This window comes from Epinephelus moara, chromosome 8 (assembly GCF_006386435.1).
Source record: "Epinephelus moara isolate mb chromosome 8, YSFRI_EMoa_1.0, whole genome shotgun sequence".
NCBI classification, from domain to species: Eukaryota; Metazoa; Chordata; class Actinopteri; order Perciformes; family Serranidae; genus Epinephelus; species Epinephelus moara.
Window position 1 is genome coordinate 720,141 of NC_065513.1, and position 16,031 is coordinate 736,171.

General features: G+C 38.0%; 1 protein-coding gene across 3 annotated transcripts; it reads right to left on the reverse strand.

The window, feature by feature from the left end:
* Nucleotides 1-5,642: 5,642 nt before the first annotated feature.
* Nucleotides 5,643-15,285, reverse strand: LOC126393928 (uncharacterized). Of its 3 annotated transcripts, none has more exons than XR_007570318.1 (11): nt 13,543-13,889; nt 12,257-12,492; nt 10,381-10,496; nt 10,032-10,180; nt 9,696-9,893; nt 9,223-9,309; nt 8,545-8,798; nt 8,222-8,378; nt 7,857-7,997; nt 7,473-7,587; nt 5,643-7,196 (listed from the first exon to the last, which is right to left on the reverse strand). XR_007570318.1 is itself a non-coding variant. In XM_050050374.1 (11 exons), exons 6-11 carry the CDS (start codon nt 9,853-9,855, stop codon nt 6,976-6,978), a joined length of 978 nt encoding a protein of 325 aa, XP_049906331.1. In that variant the 5' UTR covers nt 9,856-9,893; nt 10,032-10,180; nt 10,381-10,496; nt 12,257-12,492; nt 13,543-13,755; nt 14,983-15,285; the 3' UTR covers nt 5,643-6,975. The 3 variants fall into 3 exon arrangements, 1 of the variants encoding a protein (XP_049906331.1); XR_007570317.1 differs by having other exon boundaries at nt 8,216-8,378; XM_050050374.1 differs by lacking the exon at nt 8,222-8,378 and adding an exon at nt 14,983-15,285 and having other exon boundaries at nt 13,543-13,755.
* Nucleotides 15,286-16,031: the final 746 nt, after the last annotated feature.

Genomic DNA, 16,031 nt, shown 5'->3' on the forward strand with positions numbered 1-16,031 from the left:
GGGCTGTTTCCTCAAACTTTTGTAGGGGGCGCTACTGAGCCATTTTTTGGGACCCGCGCACAAGACCCTTAAAATATCAAATTTTTCACCAGTCCTGATATATCTGCAAAGTTTCATGAGTTTTCAGGTATGTTAAGCCTCCCAAACAGGCAATTCATTTGGAGGAATAATAATAATAATAATAATAATAATAATAATTCCTTGCATTTCAATAGGGTCCTTGCACCACTAGGTGCTCGGGCCCTAATTAAAGCTGCAAGCAGCGATGGACGGGCCCTCGCACCTTCACGCAACTTGGGGGGGCTGGCAGGACACCTTCTGACGCGTCGGATCATTTCTGTTAAAGTTAGACATCGCATGCACGAGTGACTTGGCATATCCCTGATACAGTGCTGGAATGACATATTTCACATTTTGTATCACTTCTCTTTCCACTAGAGGGAGTTGGAGAGCGCAGTAATTATACATCAAGTTTTTATACATCAACCACAGCATTTAACTTTCAGATAAATCAAAAGATAAGTGTTTGAGACCTACTTCCTGTCACCACTAGGTAGCACTATGCGTATCAGGAAATAAGGTCATATAAATGTTTTCAGGGCAGGACTAATATGAATCACCTGAAGTTTGATGGAGATCAGAACATTTACTGCAAAAATATAGCAATTTCCTGTTTCATGGCGAGACATCAAAATTAAACCCCCTGCAGCACGCATAGACACTAATGATATGTCATGTTTGTGTACATCAAATACACACCACAGCACTGAAATTTCAGGTGAATCCAAAGATAAGTGTCTGATAAGAAGTACTTCCTTTCGACATTAGGTGGCGCTATGATTATAAGGAAATATGGTAATGAGAATGTGTTTTATGGAAGCGATTCGTGACCAGTATTTAAATTAAAATGCATTTGCAGAAATGCTTTTTCATTTTAAGAATGTGGATGCATTATTTGACTCATAAATAAAATTAATCATCAATCATCCTATTTGCATTTTAATTTTCTTCTTCCAGACTGCTCATTCTTTCACTTAATTAAAATGAAAAAGAAAAAGATATTTGAGATTTAATTTTCAAAAGATGCCCCAGCAAATAGATACCAAAATTCAATTTGAAATGTAAAATTTGAAAATTAAAATGCATGTGCAGAAATGCTTTTTCATTTTAAGAATGTGGCTGCATTATTTGACTCATAAATAAAATTAATCATCAATCATCCTATTTGCATTTGCATTTTCTTCTTCAAGACTGCTCATTCTTTCACTTAATTAAAATGAAAAAGAAAAAGACGTGAGATTTAATTTTCAAAAGATGCCCCAGCAAATAGATACCAAAATTCAATTTGAAATGTAAAAAACTGGCTCCTTGCTGACCTTGTGCTGATCATGGCGCTCCCTGAGATTGTGCAGGCATCCACCTGGGCAGAATTAGCTGCCCAGGTGGATGCTAGTATTATATCTGAGTCTGATGCCCGTGACCAAGTTGAGCAGGTCATAGAGAGCTTGGCTGTATACTCTGCCGTCACAGATTCAGAAGTTAATGAGGTTGCCTTAGCTAACCTCTCTTCAGTCCTGGAACAACTGGATGCTGTGCAGCCTCAAAGGGGACGAGGACGACCAGCCATCGACATCCCTTTCGAGGCCATAGAGAATTATTTATTAAATGGGTTCAAAGTGAAGGAAATAGCGGAGCTGTTCGGCGTAGGCTACCAGACCATCCGTCGGAGGATGCAAAGCAACGGTTTGTTTAGAATGTCTGACATGTATTCTGCACTGAGTGACGAAGAGCTGGATGCCGTCATTGCAGAAATCCACCAAAGTCACCCTAACACAGGATACAGGATGATGAAGTCATTCCTTCATGCTAGGGGACTGCTAGTGCAAAGTAAGTTTAATATAAAGTTTATCCCCATATGAATGCATTAAGTTCTCTGTAAGCTCAATCAATGCACGTTCTCTCAGTTTGACCTAAGTAATAATAATAATAATAATATAATAAACTTTATTTGTATAGCACTTTTCTAACAAAAATGTAGTTAAAAGTGCTTTATTTAACAAGGATGATTAAAAGATAATGACATGATATAATTAAAATAAGAAAATAAAATAAAAATAGAATTATTTAAATGAGATGGGCATAAATGAAATCTTACCTTAATTAGCATTACCTGTGTTAACACTGATTTTTGAAGTGCTGTTAATATTTCATGTAATTTGTCTTTGAAATTGAACGTTTGTCATTGTTGTTGTAGTTACAAGAGTACGTGACTCCTTAAAAAGAGTGGACCCATTTGGGAATGAAGTGCGGGCCATGGCCAATCGGACACTAAGACGGAGGCAATACTCTGTTCCTGCACCAAATGCAATGTGGCACATAGATGGAAACCACAAATTAATACGGTACATACTTGAACATATGATATATTGAGTTTGTTCACCCGCTCCACAACTTTTCTTCATTGTACCCTACCTTTCTTTGTGTCAAATAAGCTGTGTATGAACCTTTTTCAAATTGCTATCTGATGCCTTATATATTTTAGAAGGATGTTTTTTCTTCTTCTCCTTTTTTTTTTACCAATAGCTGGAGATTTGTTGTTCACGGTGGAATAGATGGCTTCAGCCGTTTAATTGTTTATCTGTCTGCTGCAACGAACAATCGGGCATCTACTGTGTTGGAGAGCTTCATTGGTGGCATCAACAAATTTGGTTTGCCATCACGTGTGTGCTCTGACAAGGGTGGTGAGAACATTGAGGTTGCCCAATTCATGGTGGAACACAGAGGAGAGAACCGGGACTCTCACATTACTGGAAGGAGTGTCCATAACCAGCGGTAAGTTTTCAGTAGCACAGTATTACGAGAAAACCATTTCAGGAGAACATAATGGCGCTAACAAGGGTTATAGGCTAACCTATAAAGAGTTTTTATGTTAGGGTTTAAATATTTCATGAAAGACTTGGAATATTTCACTCAAATGTGAGTGAAATACTTGCACTGTAGGGCTCTGAAAAATGGGTCAAAATAGACCCGAACAGTATGTAAGGGTTACAACAACATTTAGGGACCAGAGAACTACTTTCAAACTTATTTTTTTAATTTCTTCTTTTCTATTCACATAATTGTTGGATGTTATGATCTTCTCTCCTCTGACCACTGACATAAAGCTTAATACATCAAACTTTATAGTGTGTAGTTTGCTTATCTCTGACATCACACATTTTCATACTTAGTTTTTTAGGCAAGTACTCTACCAAGACCAGGGCGTCATATATAAAACTGCAGGGTAGGGCTGGGCAATTAATCGAAAAATAATCGAAACTGACATTTAGAAACTTTAATCGACTTAATCTTGCTCATGTCAATTAATCGTGGTGTTCACTGTTGCCATGACAGTAAAGTTTGCATATCTTTAAGGAATTTGAAAACTTGTCTCCAGTGATCATTTTAACCCAAACCATGATCTTTTCATAGTTCTAATCAAGTGGGTTTTGTGCCTAAACTAGACATTAACCTCAGCGTCACACCTTAAAACATCATTATTTTCACTCCCTAAAGATACTCATGTGTGAAGATATCACAAAATATCCAGGTGTGAGGGCAGTATAAAATACAAAACAAAAGAAACTGTGAAAAAACATAATTGTTCATCAAGGGTGGGGATAATCATTCATTAATCGTAATCGAGGTTAAAAGTTCAGTTAATCGTAATTTTGATTTTTGCCATAATCGTCCAGCCCTAGCGTAGGGTTAGACACGCTGTTCAATTTCCTCATTTATTCAGTCCATAGCTCATTCATCAGCGGAGCTTTACTGTCTGTCACAATCTAAATCCTGGCTGGATATTAGCTTGTTACTCAGGACTATCTAAAGTTACCGCTTTTATGCACATCAATCATTTCTTTGAACATCGTTTTTTGTCTTCAATTCTAATTTTAAATAATTTAAATTATAATTTTGTCGATTATAATTCAAAGCAAAAACATTTTTTCATTTTGTTTGTAATTTTTTTCTTTACCATGTCACTTGCCCTTCCAGGATAGAACGCCTATGGAGAGATGTGTACATCCAAGTCCTGGACCCATTCCATGTTCTCTTTCGAAACCTAGAGAGAGAAGGGATGTTGAATCCTGATGATGAGAGTCATCTTTTTGCACTCCACTGGGCTTTTCTGCCTCAACTACAGAGGCAACTGGCCTTCTTCATGGATGCTTGGAACAGTCATAGCTTGAGAACAGCAGGTAGCCAGTCTCCCTACCAACTTTGGGCATCATTCAGAAACCTTGAGGATCCCGATGAGGTATGTTAAAACGATTGAGTGTATCATATTAGGAGCCATCATTTCAATTATACATTAAAAAACCCTAAAATGATATGGCTAGATTACAGAAATTTAATATTTAAGCTTAGGAGAACTGATTGCATAGCTTAACATTTTTAAAACTGTAATTGGAAATCTTGAAGTGAAAAATTTGAAGATGTCATAGGTTTTGTATTGTATTGTATTTAACAGTCTAAATAAAGCCTCAGTTTTCTGAAACAGTTACAACAAAGTTTATAAAATGTTTAATAATCTTAAAATTCCAATGGTCTTTTATTTGTGTTGAGGTGGGGGCAGACTATGGTATTGATTGGGATGGACCGTATGGCTTTGATGACCTTGGAGGTCAAAGGGAACAAGCTGAAGTACCCCAAGTGCAGCCGCAGCGACACCTGACTGAGGAGGACATGGCTAGCTTACCTGACCCCAATGTTCCCTTCTTGGATGCACTGGACATCTACACAGCCACACTACAGCAGTTGATGCAGTGACAGTCTCCCCCTCCCCTTCTCCTATCCAGGACTGGATAAATAGGAGTGAGGCTGCAGGACCAAGAGGTGCATTCATACACACTACTCCAAAAAAGTTAGGGATATTCAACTTTTGGGTCAAATTTATGGAAAATGTAAAAAGTTCATGCTACATGATTTATCATGAAAGTAGGGCATTCTCTGCCGTTCTGTGACTCTTCCAGTCTATCTCTGTCTGTTACAACCTGCTGATGACACTGTGACACTCTAAGCTCAGTGGCAACTTCCCTCTGAGAACATCCCACTTGAAGCCTTGCAATTACTACTACTACTACTACTACTACTACTTATTAATGTTATTATTATTGGTGATCGATTGTCTTGGTCTCATGTCAAAATGTGAACAGCCTGATGAAGAGGACTGTTTAAATATAGAAGAGCGGCAGATGGGTTAGGGTAAAGTGTCCGTCCCTTGTTTGAATGTCATTATCAGTGAAAACGAGCTGTTACTTTTATAGTGTTATAAAAGTTCCTGTTGTGCTCCACTTTTGGATTTGGACATTGTATAGAGTTTAAATATTGTCAAATATTAAACAAGTCTGCCTTAAATTTAATTATACATCCTACTACTGTAATTGGGGAAAAAAGGACTGTTTAAATAAAAGTTGTTACTGAACCAAAACATGTAGTGGTCAATTCATGTATCAGACACTTGTGATTTTTGCGGTTAATCACCTTGATATAGAACAGCATGTTATGCAATAAGTACTGAAACATTGAACATGTTCATTCAAAAGTTTAGAGAAGGTCAAATTAAGTTCACCTGTAAAGGTTATAGTGCATTTTAGGTGCATTCTGGAAGCAGGAAGCACAACAAGTTTTTATTCCACAACCTTAACAAACATTTGTCAATAAAATATCACACTCCTTAACTGTATGATATTATAATGTCAACATTATTAACTGGTTTAAGGGGATAGTTCCTCATGAGGTACTTCTGAGCGCTCCAGGTTTCCTGAAGCAGCCACAAGAACCAGCATGTAATGCAGGCCATGAACTGAAAGCTCTGTCTTTTGGCACAATATATTCTCAACAGCTTAACTTCCCTATTAGTAGTAGAGAAAATATAGTGCCAAAAGACAGCTCTGTCTGATGGCAAAGTTAAGCAGTGGAAATATCACATAATGTACATTTAAAATAATACGTTTTTGTTTGTTTTTTTGCTAGGCTTTTTTTTTGGTGGATAAAATGCTTTTTGTAACCAACCCAAGACTTTAAGCACACGACTTGTGTTACATGCTGGTTCTGAGAGAGTGAAATCTACAGCTCATACAACCCCACTTCAAAAAAAGGGAAATGTCCCTTTGAGGTGATGCCTTAACATGTCTAAGTGCTCCATAACTGAAAGCAATTTACTTCAAGAGTATGAAAAAGAGATAAACACCAACTTTCACAACTGGGGGGTCTGAAATGAATTTCAAACAAATAACACCATTGAAACTTTAAAGCAGGGGTCAGCAACCTTTTGGATGTCTTGTGTCAGGTTTTAAAATTTCACAAAAAGCCCAAATTTCTCAACAAAAAAAAAAAAAATCATAAAAATCTGAGAAGAAAGTGGTGATTTTTTTTGCAAATAAGGCATAAAATTTAGCAAAAATAGAAGTCCTGAAATTTCGCAAAAGTTTGAATGACTATATATTACACACAAAGTCAATGCAAAGACTGGGAATAGACTGGTCTTTTGTGTCTCTTGCTGTCAAAAACAATGGTGTATTTTGAGCCTAATTTATTATCTCAGATTATTTTGAATCAAATTGTTCATTTAATTCACCATTAGGTTATATTTTATTATTAAAAATGTTTTGCCATCCCAAAAAGTATATTAAAAAATTTTTATTGAATTACTCTGCGTGCCCATGTTAATGACCTTGTGTGCCATCATGGGCACATGTGCCATACAGTACACAAAAACCACCATGTAAAACTGTAAAGAGCTGTTGTGCGATTGACTATACAAATATATTCAACATGAGAGCAGAACTATCTTTTTACAGACTGCTGAAAAATAAAGACAAGCATCACTAAAATTTACAAACACAACTACAAACCAGGCGTGGAAATGTGGGAGTGCGGTTTCTCTTATTGCCTACCTCTGCTTTAAAGACACAGTTTCTCAGATCACTCTAATCAGATCATCCCAAACCCGAACTCTGTAGATCTCACAGATGCTTCCAGGTTTTCTTTGAATGCCTGGTCATTTTGGCACTTCAGTGGGAGTTTCAGCGTTGTGAGGCAGGTTGAGGCGACTGGCAGAGTAATTTCCGGAGATACTTCAGCATAAAGTTGCAGGGGAGGTATACTCCAACCTGTCCAGAACTTCAGGAGGAGTTGTAGTTCCTGAGAAGACCCTACAAAGACAGTCAAATATTTTAAAACACAAGAACAAGCTACATTATACCTTTTTGAAGTTTACCCGAACATCATTAGTCACTGCTTCACTGTAGAGTGATTTTAAAAACTTGGACTTTCTACAGTAAAATAAAACATTGTTTACAAAATGTGGTTTTTCACCAACATGTTTCCATAAATATGGACTCAGTGTGAATAATTAGCAACAGCTCTAGGAGATGTACATTGTTCCAAATCAGATCTATTTTTTTCTGAGATAACATTTATAATCTGACCTTTTTCAATGTAGTCTCTCAAAAAGCCTGTGACCAGGCATGTCTCCTCCACGTTGCTGTGGTCATCCTCATCCTCACTATCTGGCATTGGCCAGATGATCCTTTTCAAGATGGTCTAAGAAGTAAAAACATTTTCAAAGACTATAAAGTAAAAGGGTATATTAACAGAGTAGAGCTACTTTGCAAAGAACTATCACATTTAGAAAAGTACAGGTAGAAAAGGCAACCTTAATTGTATATAAAAATGGAGGCTTGTTATCTGAATGATAGAACTCCAAGATGTTACACTTAAAGCCTTATTCCAGTTTTATAATTACAATGACAATAATAACCATAATGATATTTATGTAAACAGTCAGCAGTTTCATATGAGAAGCTAATTACCTGTGAGTCCATCACTTGTTCTGCTGATCTTGGGAAAAGGACCTCGGCTAGGGCCGGACGCTCTTTAATCATGGTGACAACACTGCTGTCTTTCAGCCCCCTACGGAGCTGCTTCATTTGTGTTCTTCTCCGTTCAATGACCTACAAAAATAAATGATCAAAGAGTTTGTTAAGTATAATTTAGATACAGTTGTTGGTGGAAAAAAAATAAGACAACATTACACTAGTGAATCTGTTTGTTTTACAATATACTTAGCATAATTATTTTTGGTTGGACTACTTTTAATGTTTTTTACCCAATAAAAGGGCGGAGAAATTAAAAAAAAAAAAAGTGCAAATACATGAAAATCTTTTCTCACATTTACTTAATTTCATTTAGAATTATTCATATACTGCATGCTGTAGGATTTTCTCTGCCAACCACCTCCTGTTGTTATTACTGATGCGAGGAAGATCCCAGCTGAAGGCCAAGTTGTTCACCTCGCATCGTTCCTGTGGGGTCAGTTCCCTCTGACTATCAAGCTGCAGTTAATAAAGTAAGGCAATGGTATATCACTTTTATGGCCTATGCTTTTTATGTTAAATACAAAGTAAACATATTTGCATGATAGCATAGGAATAATCAATTCAAGTGAATTTAAAAAAAGTAGTGTCATGACGAAATAAAACAACTTCAAGTGACACTTACTATAGACACCACATCAACAACATCTGTATCAGGGCAGTCAGAAAGCTCAAGTGCAGCAGACTCCTCGTTACTTCGAACAATTAGCTGCAACATTGCTGGACTCAGTCCAGTGAATCGAGGGCCTCCATGAATAAAAGAATGTCCTATGGCACGTCCAGCTACTCGGAAAAGGTCTCCATCTATCAGGGGTCTGGAAGTGGATGGGACCTTGTGATCGCCTGTCCCATTGAACAGAAGAGTTCTGCCAGTGCTCTCTGAGAGTCAAAAAAAAAACAAAAGATACAAATACAAGCTGATTTCTGGTGAGACAGTAGCATTATCCTGAGTTTTTTTAATCACAGTTCAAGGAAATATCTAGCTCTGATAATGCTTTACGTAGTGTCACACAAACGGATTTGGGTGAGTCAAAATAGACATGAGAGAAGACAATTTTCAGTTACAGAATATTTATTTGTGAGAATTATGTGAAAAATCTGTACAAGACAGCTTACGCAATGACACAATGCGCCCTCCGTTGTCAATTTGAGATCAATTTTGGTGACCAACCTTTCCAAATCCAACAAGGGCTTTAGGGCCAACTAGTCAGAGCCAGTTAATCTAACCCCACTACTTCTGTTTGAGGCAAAATTGTATGCTTTTTTTACAAACAAAACAATACAATAAATTGTTAAAACTCACCGAGGTCAAGGTCGAAACCAAACTGGATTTTTTCCATTACCATAGACAGGAAATGCCGTTTTACCCCATCTCCAACAGCTGCATCACCTGAAATACGAGGAGTTACTCTGTAGACTTAATAGGAATGTGTATGTAATGTAAGGGCAAATCTATTTCAATAGGTTTTATTCCCAGCTCAACTACTTCCTGAAATTAAAGCAGCTCCTTTTTTTCATAAAGGAGCTACTTTAATTTGATAATGCAGGTGTGCCTGATCATGGTTGTTGTGACTGCTTCAGTAAGGCACATCTGGATTAATCAATTTGACATGTAATGTAAGACAGGAAATAAAGGAGCTGCTTTAATTTAAGGAAGTAGTGGAGCTGGGCATGAAGCCTATTCAGCTAGTTAAAAGATTTACTTCAGTTTTAAGTTGCAATCACTGTTCTTGTTACAAATTCTGCAGTAAAACACATTTAATGAAAGATACCTACCAGTCAGTATAACAGAAAATGGGCTTGCCCAGTCAATTCCTGTTTTTTTGTAGAAAGTTAGAATCTCCCTTTCACGATCTTCCTCAGTGGATCTGAGATCAAGCCTTGCAACCAACTCTGGCATGAGTTCAGCATTGTTGAGCAAGTGACGTCGAAACATGTTGGCTGCCTTGTAAACATCAGGCTCTGTTGTCTACTCTGAAAATCAAGTCATTATAAGTGAAAACTGGACAAAAATGGTAAAAAAAAAAAAAAAGAAGTTCATTTTAGACTTTAGGACAGCAGTTAAAAGTTCCTCCTTCTATTTTATGGTTATAAACTATGAGACAGTTGCACCTTCAGAGCTACTACTTTGATTTTCTTCAAGTGGATGTTGGTTGCTTGATGAGCTAGCAGCAGCTGAGGTTCCTGCCCGGGTCTCTTCTGAGCTTCCTGACGGGGGATTCTCAAAGGTTTCTTCAGCAGTTGAATCTGAATAATTTTTTCTTGGAATGATAGCAGGAAATTGTTAATACACTGAAGAAATCTAAAACATAATCCATAACAGTTCAGTGTGTGAGACACACTAATAAAATAACAATAAAAAAACAATTGTGTCAACTGATGTTTTAGGATAATAAAATGTCTGTAGGACTTCACGATTTACACCATGTAAATTCATGTATAAACAAGAAATATGTCTCACTTCTCACAACAGTCAATGTGGCCTTGAATCTCAGAGAAGCTAAATATCTCTGCACAGTAGACACATTCCACCATTGGTCCAGTTGTTTGAGGAGTGAGGGTCACACTGGGAGGATCCTAGCATAAATGAGACGATAGTAACATAAATATGCATCAAGCAATCAAACATCTTTCTTTACATTAGAGCTTGGTGGATTTTGTACAGACATATTTCAGTTGTGAGGGTTACTGGCTGGGGATTTCCTTGCCAATATTCTATCATACGCTAAAGAATCAAATACTACACTGAACAGAAATATAAACGCAACACTTTTGTTTTTGCTCCCATTTTTCATGAGCTGAACTCAAAGATCTAAAACATTTTCTATACACACAAAAAACCATTTCCCTCAAATATTGTTCACAAATCTGTCTAAATCTGTGTTAGGGAGCACTTCTCCTTTGCCGAGATAATCCATCCCACCTCACAGGTGTGGCATATCAAGATGCTGATTAGACAGCATGAATATTACACAGGTGTGCCTTAGGCTGGCCACAATAAAAAGCCACTCTAAAATGTTCAGTTTTATCACACAGCACAATGCCACAGATGTTCATTTCTCTACCATAAGCCGTCTCCAAAGGCGTTTCAGACAATTTGGCAGTACATCCAACCGGCCTCACAACCGCAGACCACGTGTAACCACACCAGCCCAGGACCTCCACATCCAGCACGTTCACCTCCAAGATCGTCTGAGACCAGCCACCCGGACAGCTGCTGCAACAATCGGTTTGCATAACCAAAGAATTTCTGCACAAACTGTCAGAAACCGTCTCAGGGAAGCTCATCTGCATGCTCGTCGTCCTCATCGGGGTCTCGACCTGACTGCAGTTCGTCGTCGTAACCGACTTGAGTGGGCAAATGCTCACATTCGATGGCGTCTGGCACGTTGGAGAGGTGTTCTCTTCACGGATGAATCCCGGTTTTCACTGTTCAGGGCAGATGGCAGACAGCGTGTGTGGCGTCGTGTGGGTGAGCGGTTTGCTGATGTCAACGTTGTGGATCGAGTGGCCCATGGTGGCGGTGGGGTTATGGTATGGGCAGGCGTATGTTATGGACAACGAACACAGGTGCATTTTATTGATGGCATTTTGAATGCACAGAGATACCGTGACGAGATCCTGAGGCCCATTGTTGTGCCATTCATCCACGACCATCACCTCATGTTGCAGCATGATAATGCACGGCCCCATGTTGCAAGGATCTGTACACAATTCCTGGAAGCTGAAAACATCCCAGTTCTTGCATGGCCAGCATACTCACCGGACATGTCACCCATTGAGCATGTTTGGGATGCTCTGGATCGGCGTATACGACAGCGTGTTCCAGTTCCTGCCAATATCCAGCAACTTCGCACAGCCATTGAAGAGGAGTGGACCAACATTCCACAGGCCACAATCAACAACCTGATCAACTCTATGCGAAGGAGATGTGTTGCACTGCGTGAGGCAAATGGTGGTCACACCAGATACTGACTGGTTTTCTGACCCCCCCAGACCCCCCCAATAAAGCAAAACTGCACATTTCAGAGTGGCCTTTTATTGTGGCCAGCCTAAGGCACACCTGTGCAATAATCATGCTGTCTAATCAGCATCTTGATATGCCACACCTGTGAGGTGGGATGGATTATCTCGGCAAAGGAGAAGTGCTCACTAACACAGATTTAGACAGATTTGTGAACAATATTTGTGAGAAATGGTCTTTTGTGTGTATAGAAAATATTTTAGATCTTTGAGTTCAGCTCATGAAAAATGGGAGCAAAAACAAAAGTGTTGCGTTTATATTTTTGTTCAGTGTACATACTACTAAACATACATAATACTAAACAAATTATCACCTGCAGGTCAATATCTTTTTGGAGTGGCCTTATGTAAATCACTGCTGGCCCCACTCCAAGTTCTTTGTTGCACAGGCCCTCTGGAGTATACCCATCCTTTGGGCAAGGAATGATTTCCAAGACCTTGGACCTTGTAGAGCCCCGGCTCCGCAGGAGTTGAAACCCACCACAGTGCTTTAGTTGTGGAAAGTTCAACTCTAGGTGATCGGAAAAGTCAGATGCACCACAGTATTTATCTGAGGAAAAAACAAAACAAAACAGTATTATAACCGGCGTGGAGGTAAAATGTAAACATTTGTGCTTTAATACAACATCATGGACAAGTCCTAACAGCTCTACTCAGCATAACACAGTGCTGGTACTGCCCTCAGAGGTGCTTAATAGAAAAAAACCCATGTTAATACACATGCACCTGTTTGACTGAGATGTCATTTCTCTTTGAGTGAATAAGATGTGCTTTTTAAGAAGAAATAAGATGTACAATCATTTATTAACACATTTGAAATTAAAATATGTAAATATGTACAATGTTTACATTGTACATGTTTTATTCATGTAGTAGTTTTTGTAAATTTTAGTGATGCTTGTCTTTATTTTTCAGCAGTCTGTAAAAAGATAGCTCTGCTCTCATGTTGAATATATTTGTATAGTCAATCGCACAACAGCTCTACAATTTTACATGTGGTTTTTGTGTTTTCACGGCATTCAAGCTAATGGTGCCTCTTGTCTTTCTGCCATTCAGCGGGTGTAAACCCTGTGACTCCTCCATGCTGTGACGTCATGTACATACCCTCTTTACAGGATGATGTTAGCTTGCTATGGCATTGCTGCCTGGCGCACCTCCTCTGGTGCCCTAAAGTTAGCTAGCTGACCAATCTTTGACATTTTAAGTAGCACAGCTGAGGCATTGGTCTTACTGACTGCGATGGCCACACCTGTGGCCTCACAACTGGTCTAAATGTCAGTAACCCTCTGGCATTTACACTTTAATTTCTTTCTAGTGTACATTTAGTTCATTTTGTCCTAATTTAGTTTACTTTGTTTCAGGCACATGGCACATTACAGACAGAAGGCAACACACATGGGTTTTGTTTTATACAACATACACACATTTTATTTAGCATTTTCATAGTACATTAGTTCTAACTGTAGCGCGCACATTTAGTTAACTTTTGTACAGTCAATATTTTGTTCTTTAGTTAAATGGCTTTTTCTAATTTATATTTCTTTGAGTTACCAAAGGTCCCTTACACTTGACATTATGCAATACATACTTGTAGACCTACCTGGGAATGTGATTTTCCTTTCCCCTAGACCTGCCCTTTCAAGTGCTCTTTTCTCGGCTGGGGTTGGGACGTCACTGTCCTTTCTTTTAGCCAGGCAGAAGAAAACGTTAGTATATGTGGTCTTTTTTAACTTTTTGGACATGATGGCTGGTGAGGTTGACTTCCGTTGTACACCTCGTGCAGGGTAAGGACTGAACAGCCTCAAAACCTCTGCTGGAAGAAATATGGGGAAAAAGCAGAAGATAAATTGAACTGAATTTAACTTTATTTTGAATATTTCAAAAAGAAGAAACAATGAAAAAATAAAATAATAAGGATATAGTGTAGTTATACATAAACATACAAACATAAATGGTGAGATAAACATACAGTCCAACAATTCCTTTGATCAATGGATATTTTTTTGCTTAAAAATTTAATGCATAACAGCAAGATGGCATGATGCAATTTAATTTCTATCATGATCAAGATCATGCTGAATTAATAGTAGTGTAAATATATCTGTGAAACGTATACAAGTTTACAAGGGTCTTGACTGCAGCTTGTTAGCTATGGCCTCCAGGCTTATTACACACTGATGTCAATAGGTACTCCATATCATATCAGTTAATCTTAGCTGTGCATAATTTATTAATTTCACGATGCAGCAGATTCAATATTTGACAACCATATTTTATGGGTTAGAATCAAACCAAGGCAGCTTTGTATGTATGAAAATTATTGAACGTGTCAATGTCACAGGGCTTCCCCCGAAAAAGTTGCTGGACTGTGTGGTATTTATTTAGTCATTCAGTCTTTGTCTACAAAGTATAAGCTCAAACTGAGAGACACGGCACCTGCTGCTACTAGCTTAAATGACTGTCAAGTCAGCAGACGTATTAACTCCGTAACTCAATGAACAGTCCATGAAAAATTATTTTACTACTCTGAGTTTTCACATAACCCGCTTTCTGGAATACCCCCCAGGACTAGTTAACGTCAGACCTCATGTATTTCCATTGAAACAGACAGAACACTAGCAAAAATATTTTATATTTTGAGAGCGTATTGCTCCACATTATGGATAAATTTTGATTATGTATTCGATTTTTATTGGTGGTTGTTGTATAATCGTATTATTACACTCGAGGGTGTGCTTTACCGTGGTTATTGTGACTTCAGTGATGCTAACGGAACTCGGCGCCAATGCTTAATTAAACGGGCCACACTGATGTCAGACCTGCTGTTGTTGACGTTTAAGTTAGTTGTTTAAACAGATAAATGGTTAGTGTGAACTCTCTAACCCACTGTAACTGTAACGTCAGTAAAAAACTAATCACTGATACTTGCCTGGCGGGCCCTAACACTCAACAACAGTGAATCTCATGCTTGAACGACATCATAATAAATCGATCCAGCAACTGCATGTTATTTTGCTAGCTTTTCTTGCTAAAATCTTACCTCGAGCATTGTTACGGCGCTCAGGAGCAGAAGGTGTTGAAGAAAGACTTGAGTCGGAAACTGCTGTTTGCGGCTGAACTTGATGCTGTTCCAAAGCAGCAGCGGCCTCCCTCAGCAGCTCTGCCACGGTTTTAGCCATGGTTTCCGATGCACCATGCTTTTCACTTTCACACGATTCTTCCTTTCTCTTTCTTCAAGTTGATGAAGTTGCTGATCTGTGATGCGTCCAAGTGCACACCGCCCCCTACCGTATTAGATGGGTATGGGTAGCACGGTCAGCAAGGAGCCGAAGAAGACCGGCTACTGACGTCACTCTCCTGCGCCGCTCAGATTGCTAAATCGTTTTCGAATTATGGTCACTATTTTGCAGGGCAGACCACGAAAATGAAATAGCAATGTCCTCTTTGTTTTCTTTTTGATTATGGCATAAAATGTGCAGTCTTGAAGAAGAAAATGTAAATGCAAATAGGTTGATTGATTATTCATTTTATTTATGAGTCAAATAATGCAGCCACATTCTTGAAATGAAAAAGCATTTCTGTAAATGCATTTTAATTTTCAAATTTTACATTTCACATTTCAAATTGAATTTTGGTATCTATTTGCTGGGGCATATTTTGAAAATTAAATCTCAAATGTCTTTTTCTTTTTCATTTCAATTAAGTAAAAGAATGAGCAGTCTTGAAGAAGAAAATGCAAATGCAAATAGGTTGATTGATTATTCATTTTATTTATGAGTCAAATAATGCAGCCACATTCTTAAAATGAAAAAGCATTTCTGTAAATGCATTTTAATTTTCAAATTTTACATTTCAAATTGAATTTTGGTAACTATTTGCTGGGGCATATTTTGAAAATTAAATCTCAAATGTCTTTTTCTTTTTCATTTTAATTAAGTGAAAGAATGAGCAGTCTTGAAGAAGAAAATTAAAATGCAAATAGGATGATTGATGATTAATTTTATGTATGAGTCAAATAATGCAGCCACATTCTTAAAATGAAAAAGCATTTCTGCAAATGCATTTTAATTTAAATACTGGTCACGAATC

What these genes read in the sequence shown, in the direction of transcription:
- LOC126393928 (XM_050050374.1), bottom strand. Translation starts at nt 9,855, where the DNA reads ATGTTTCGACGTCACTTGCTCAACAATGCTGAACTCATGCCAGAGTTG. An exon ending in ATTTTCTGTTATACTGACTG is followed by an intron (nt 9,310 to 9,695) that starts GTAGGTATCTTT and finishes CTCGTATTTCAG; the next exon opens with GTGATGCAGCTGTTGGAGAT. An exon ending in TTGTTGATGTGGTGTCTATA is followed by an intron (nt 7,998 to 8,544) that starts GTAAGTGTCACT and finishes TTATTTTTGTAG; the next exon opens with GTCATTGAACGGAGAAGAAC.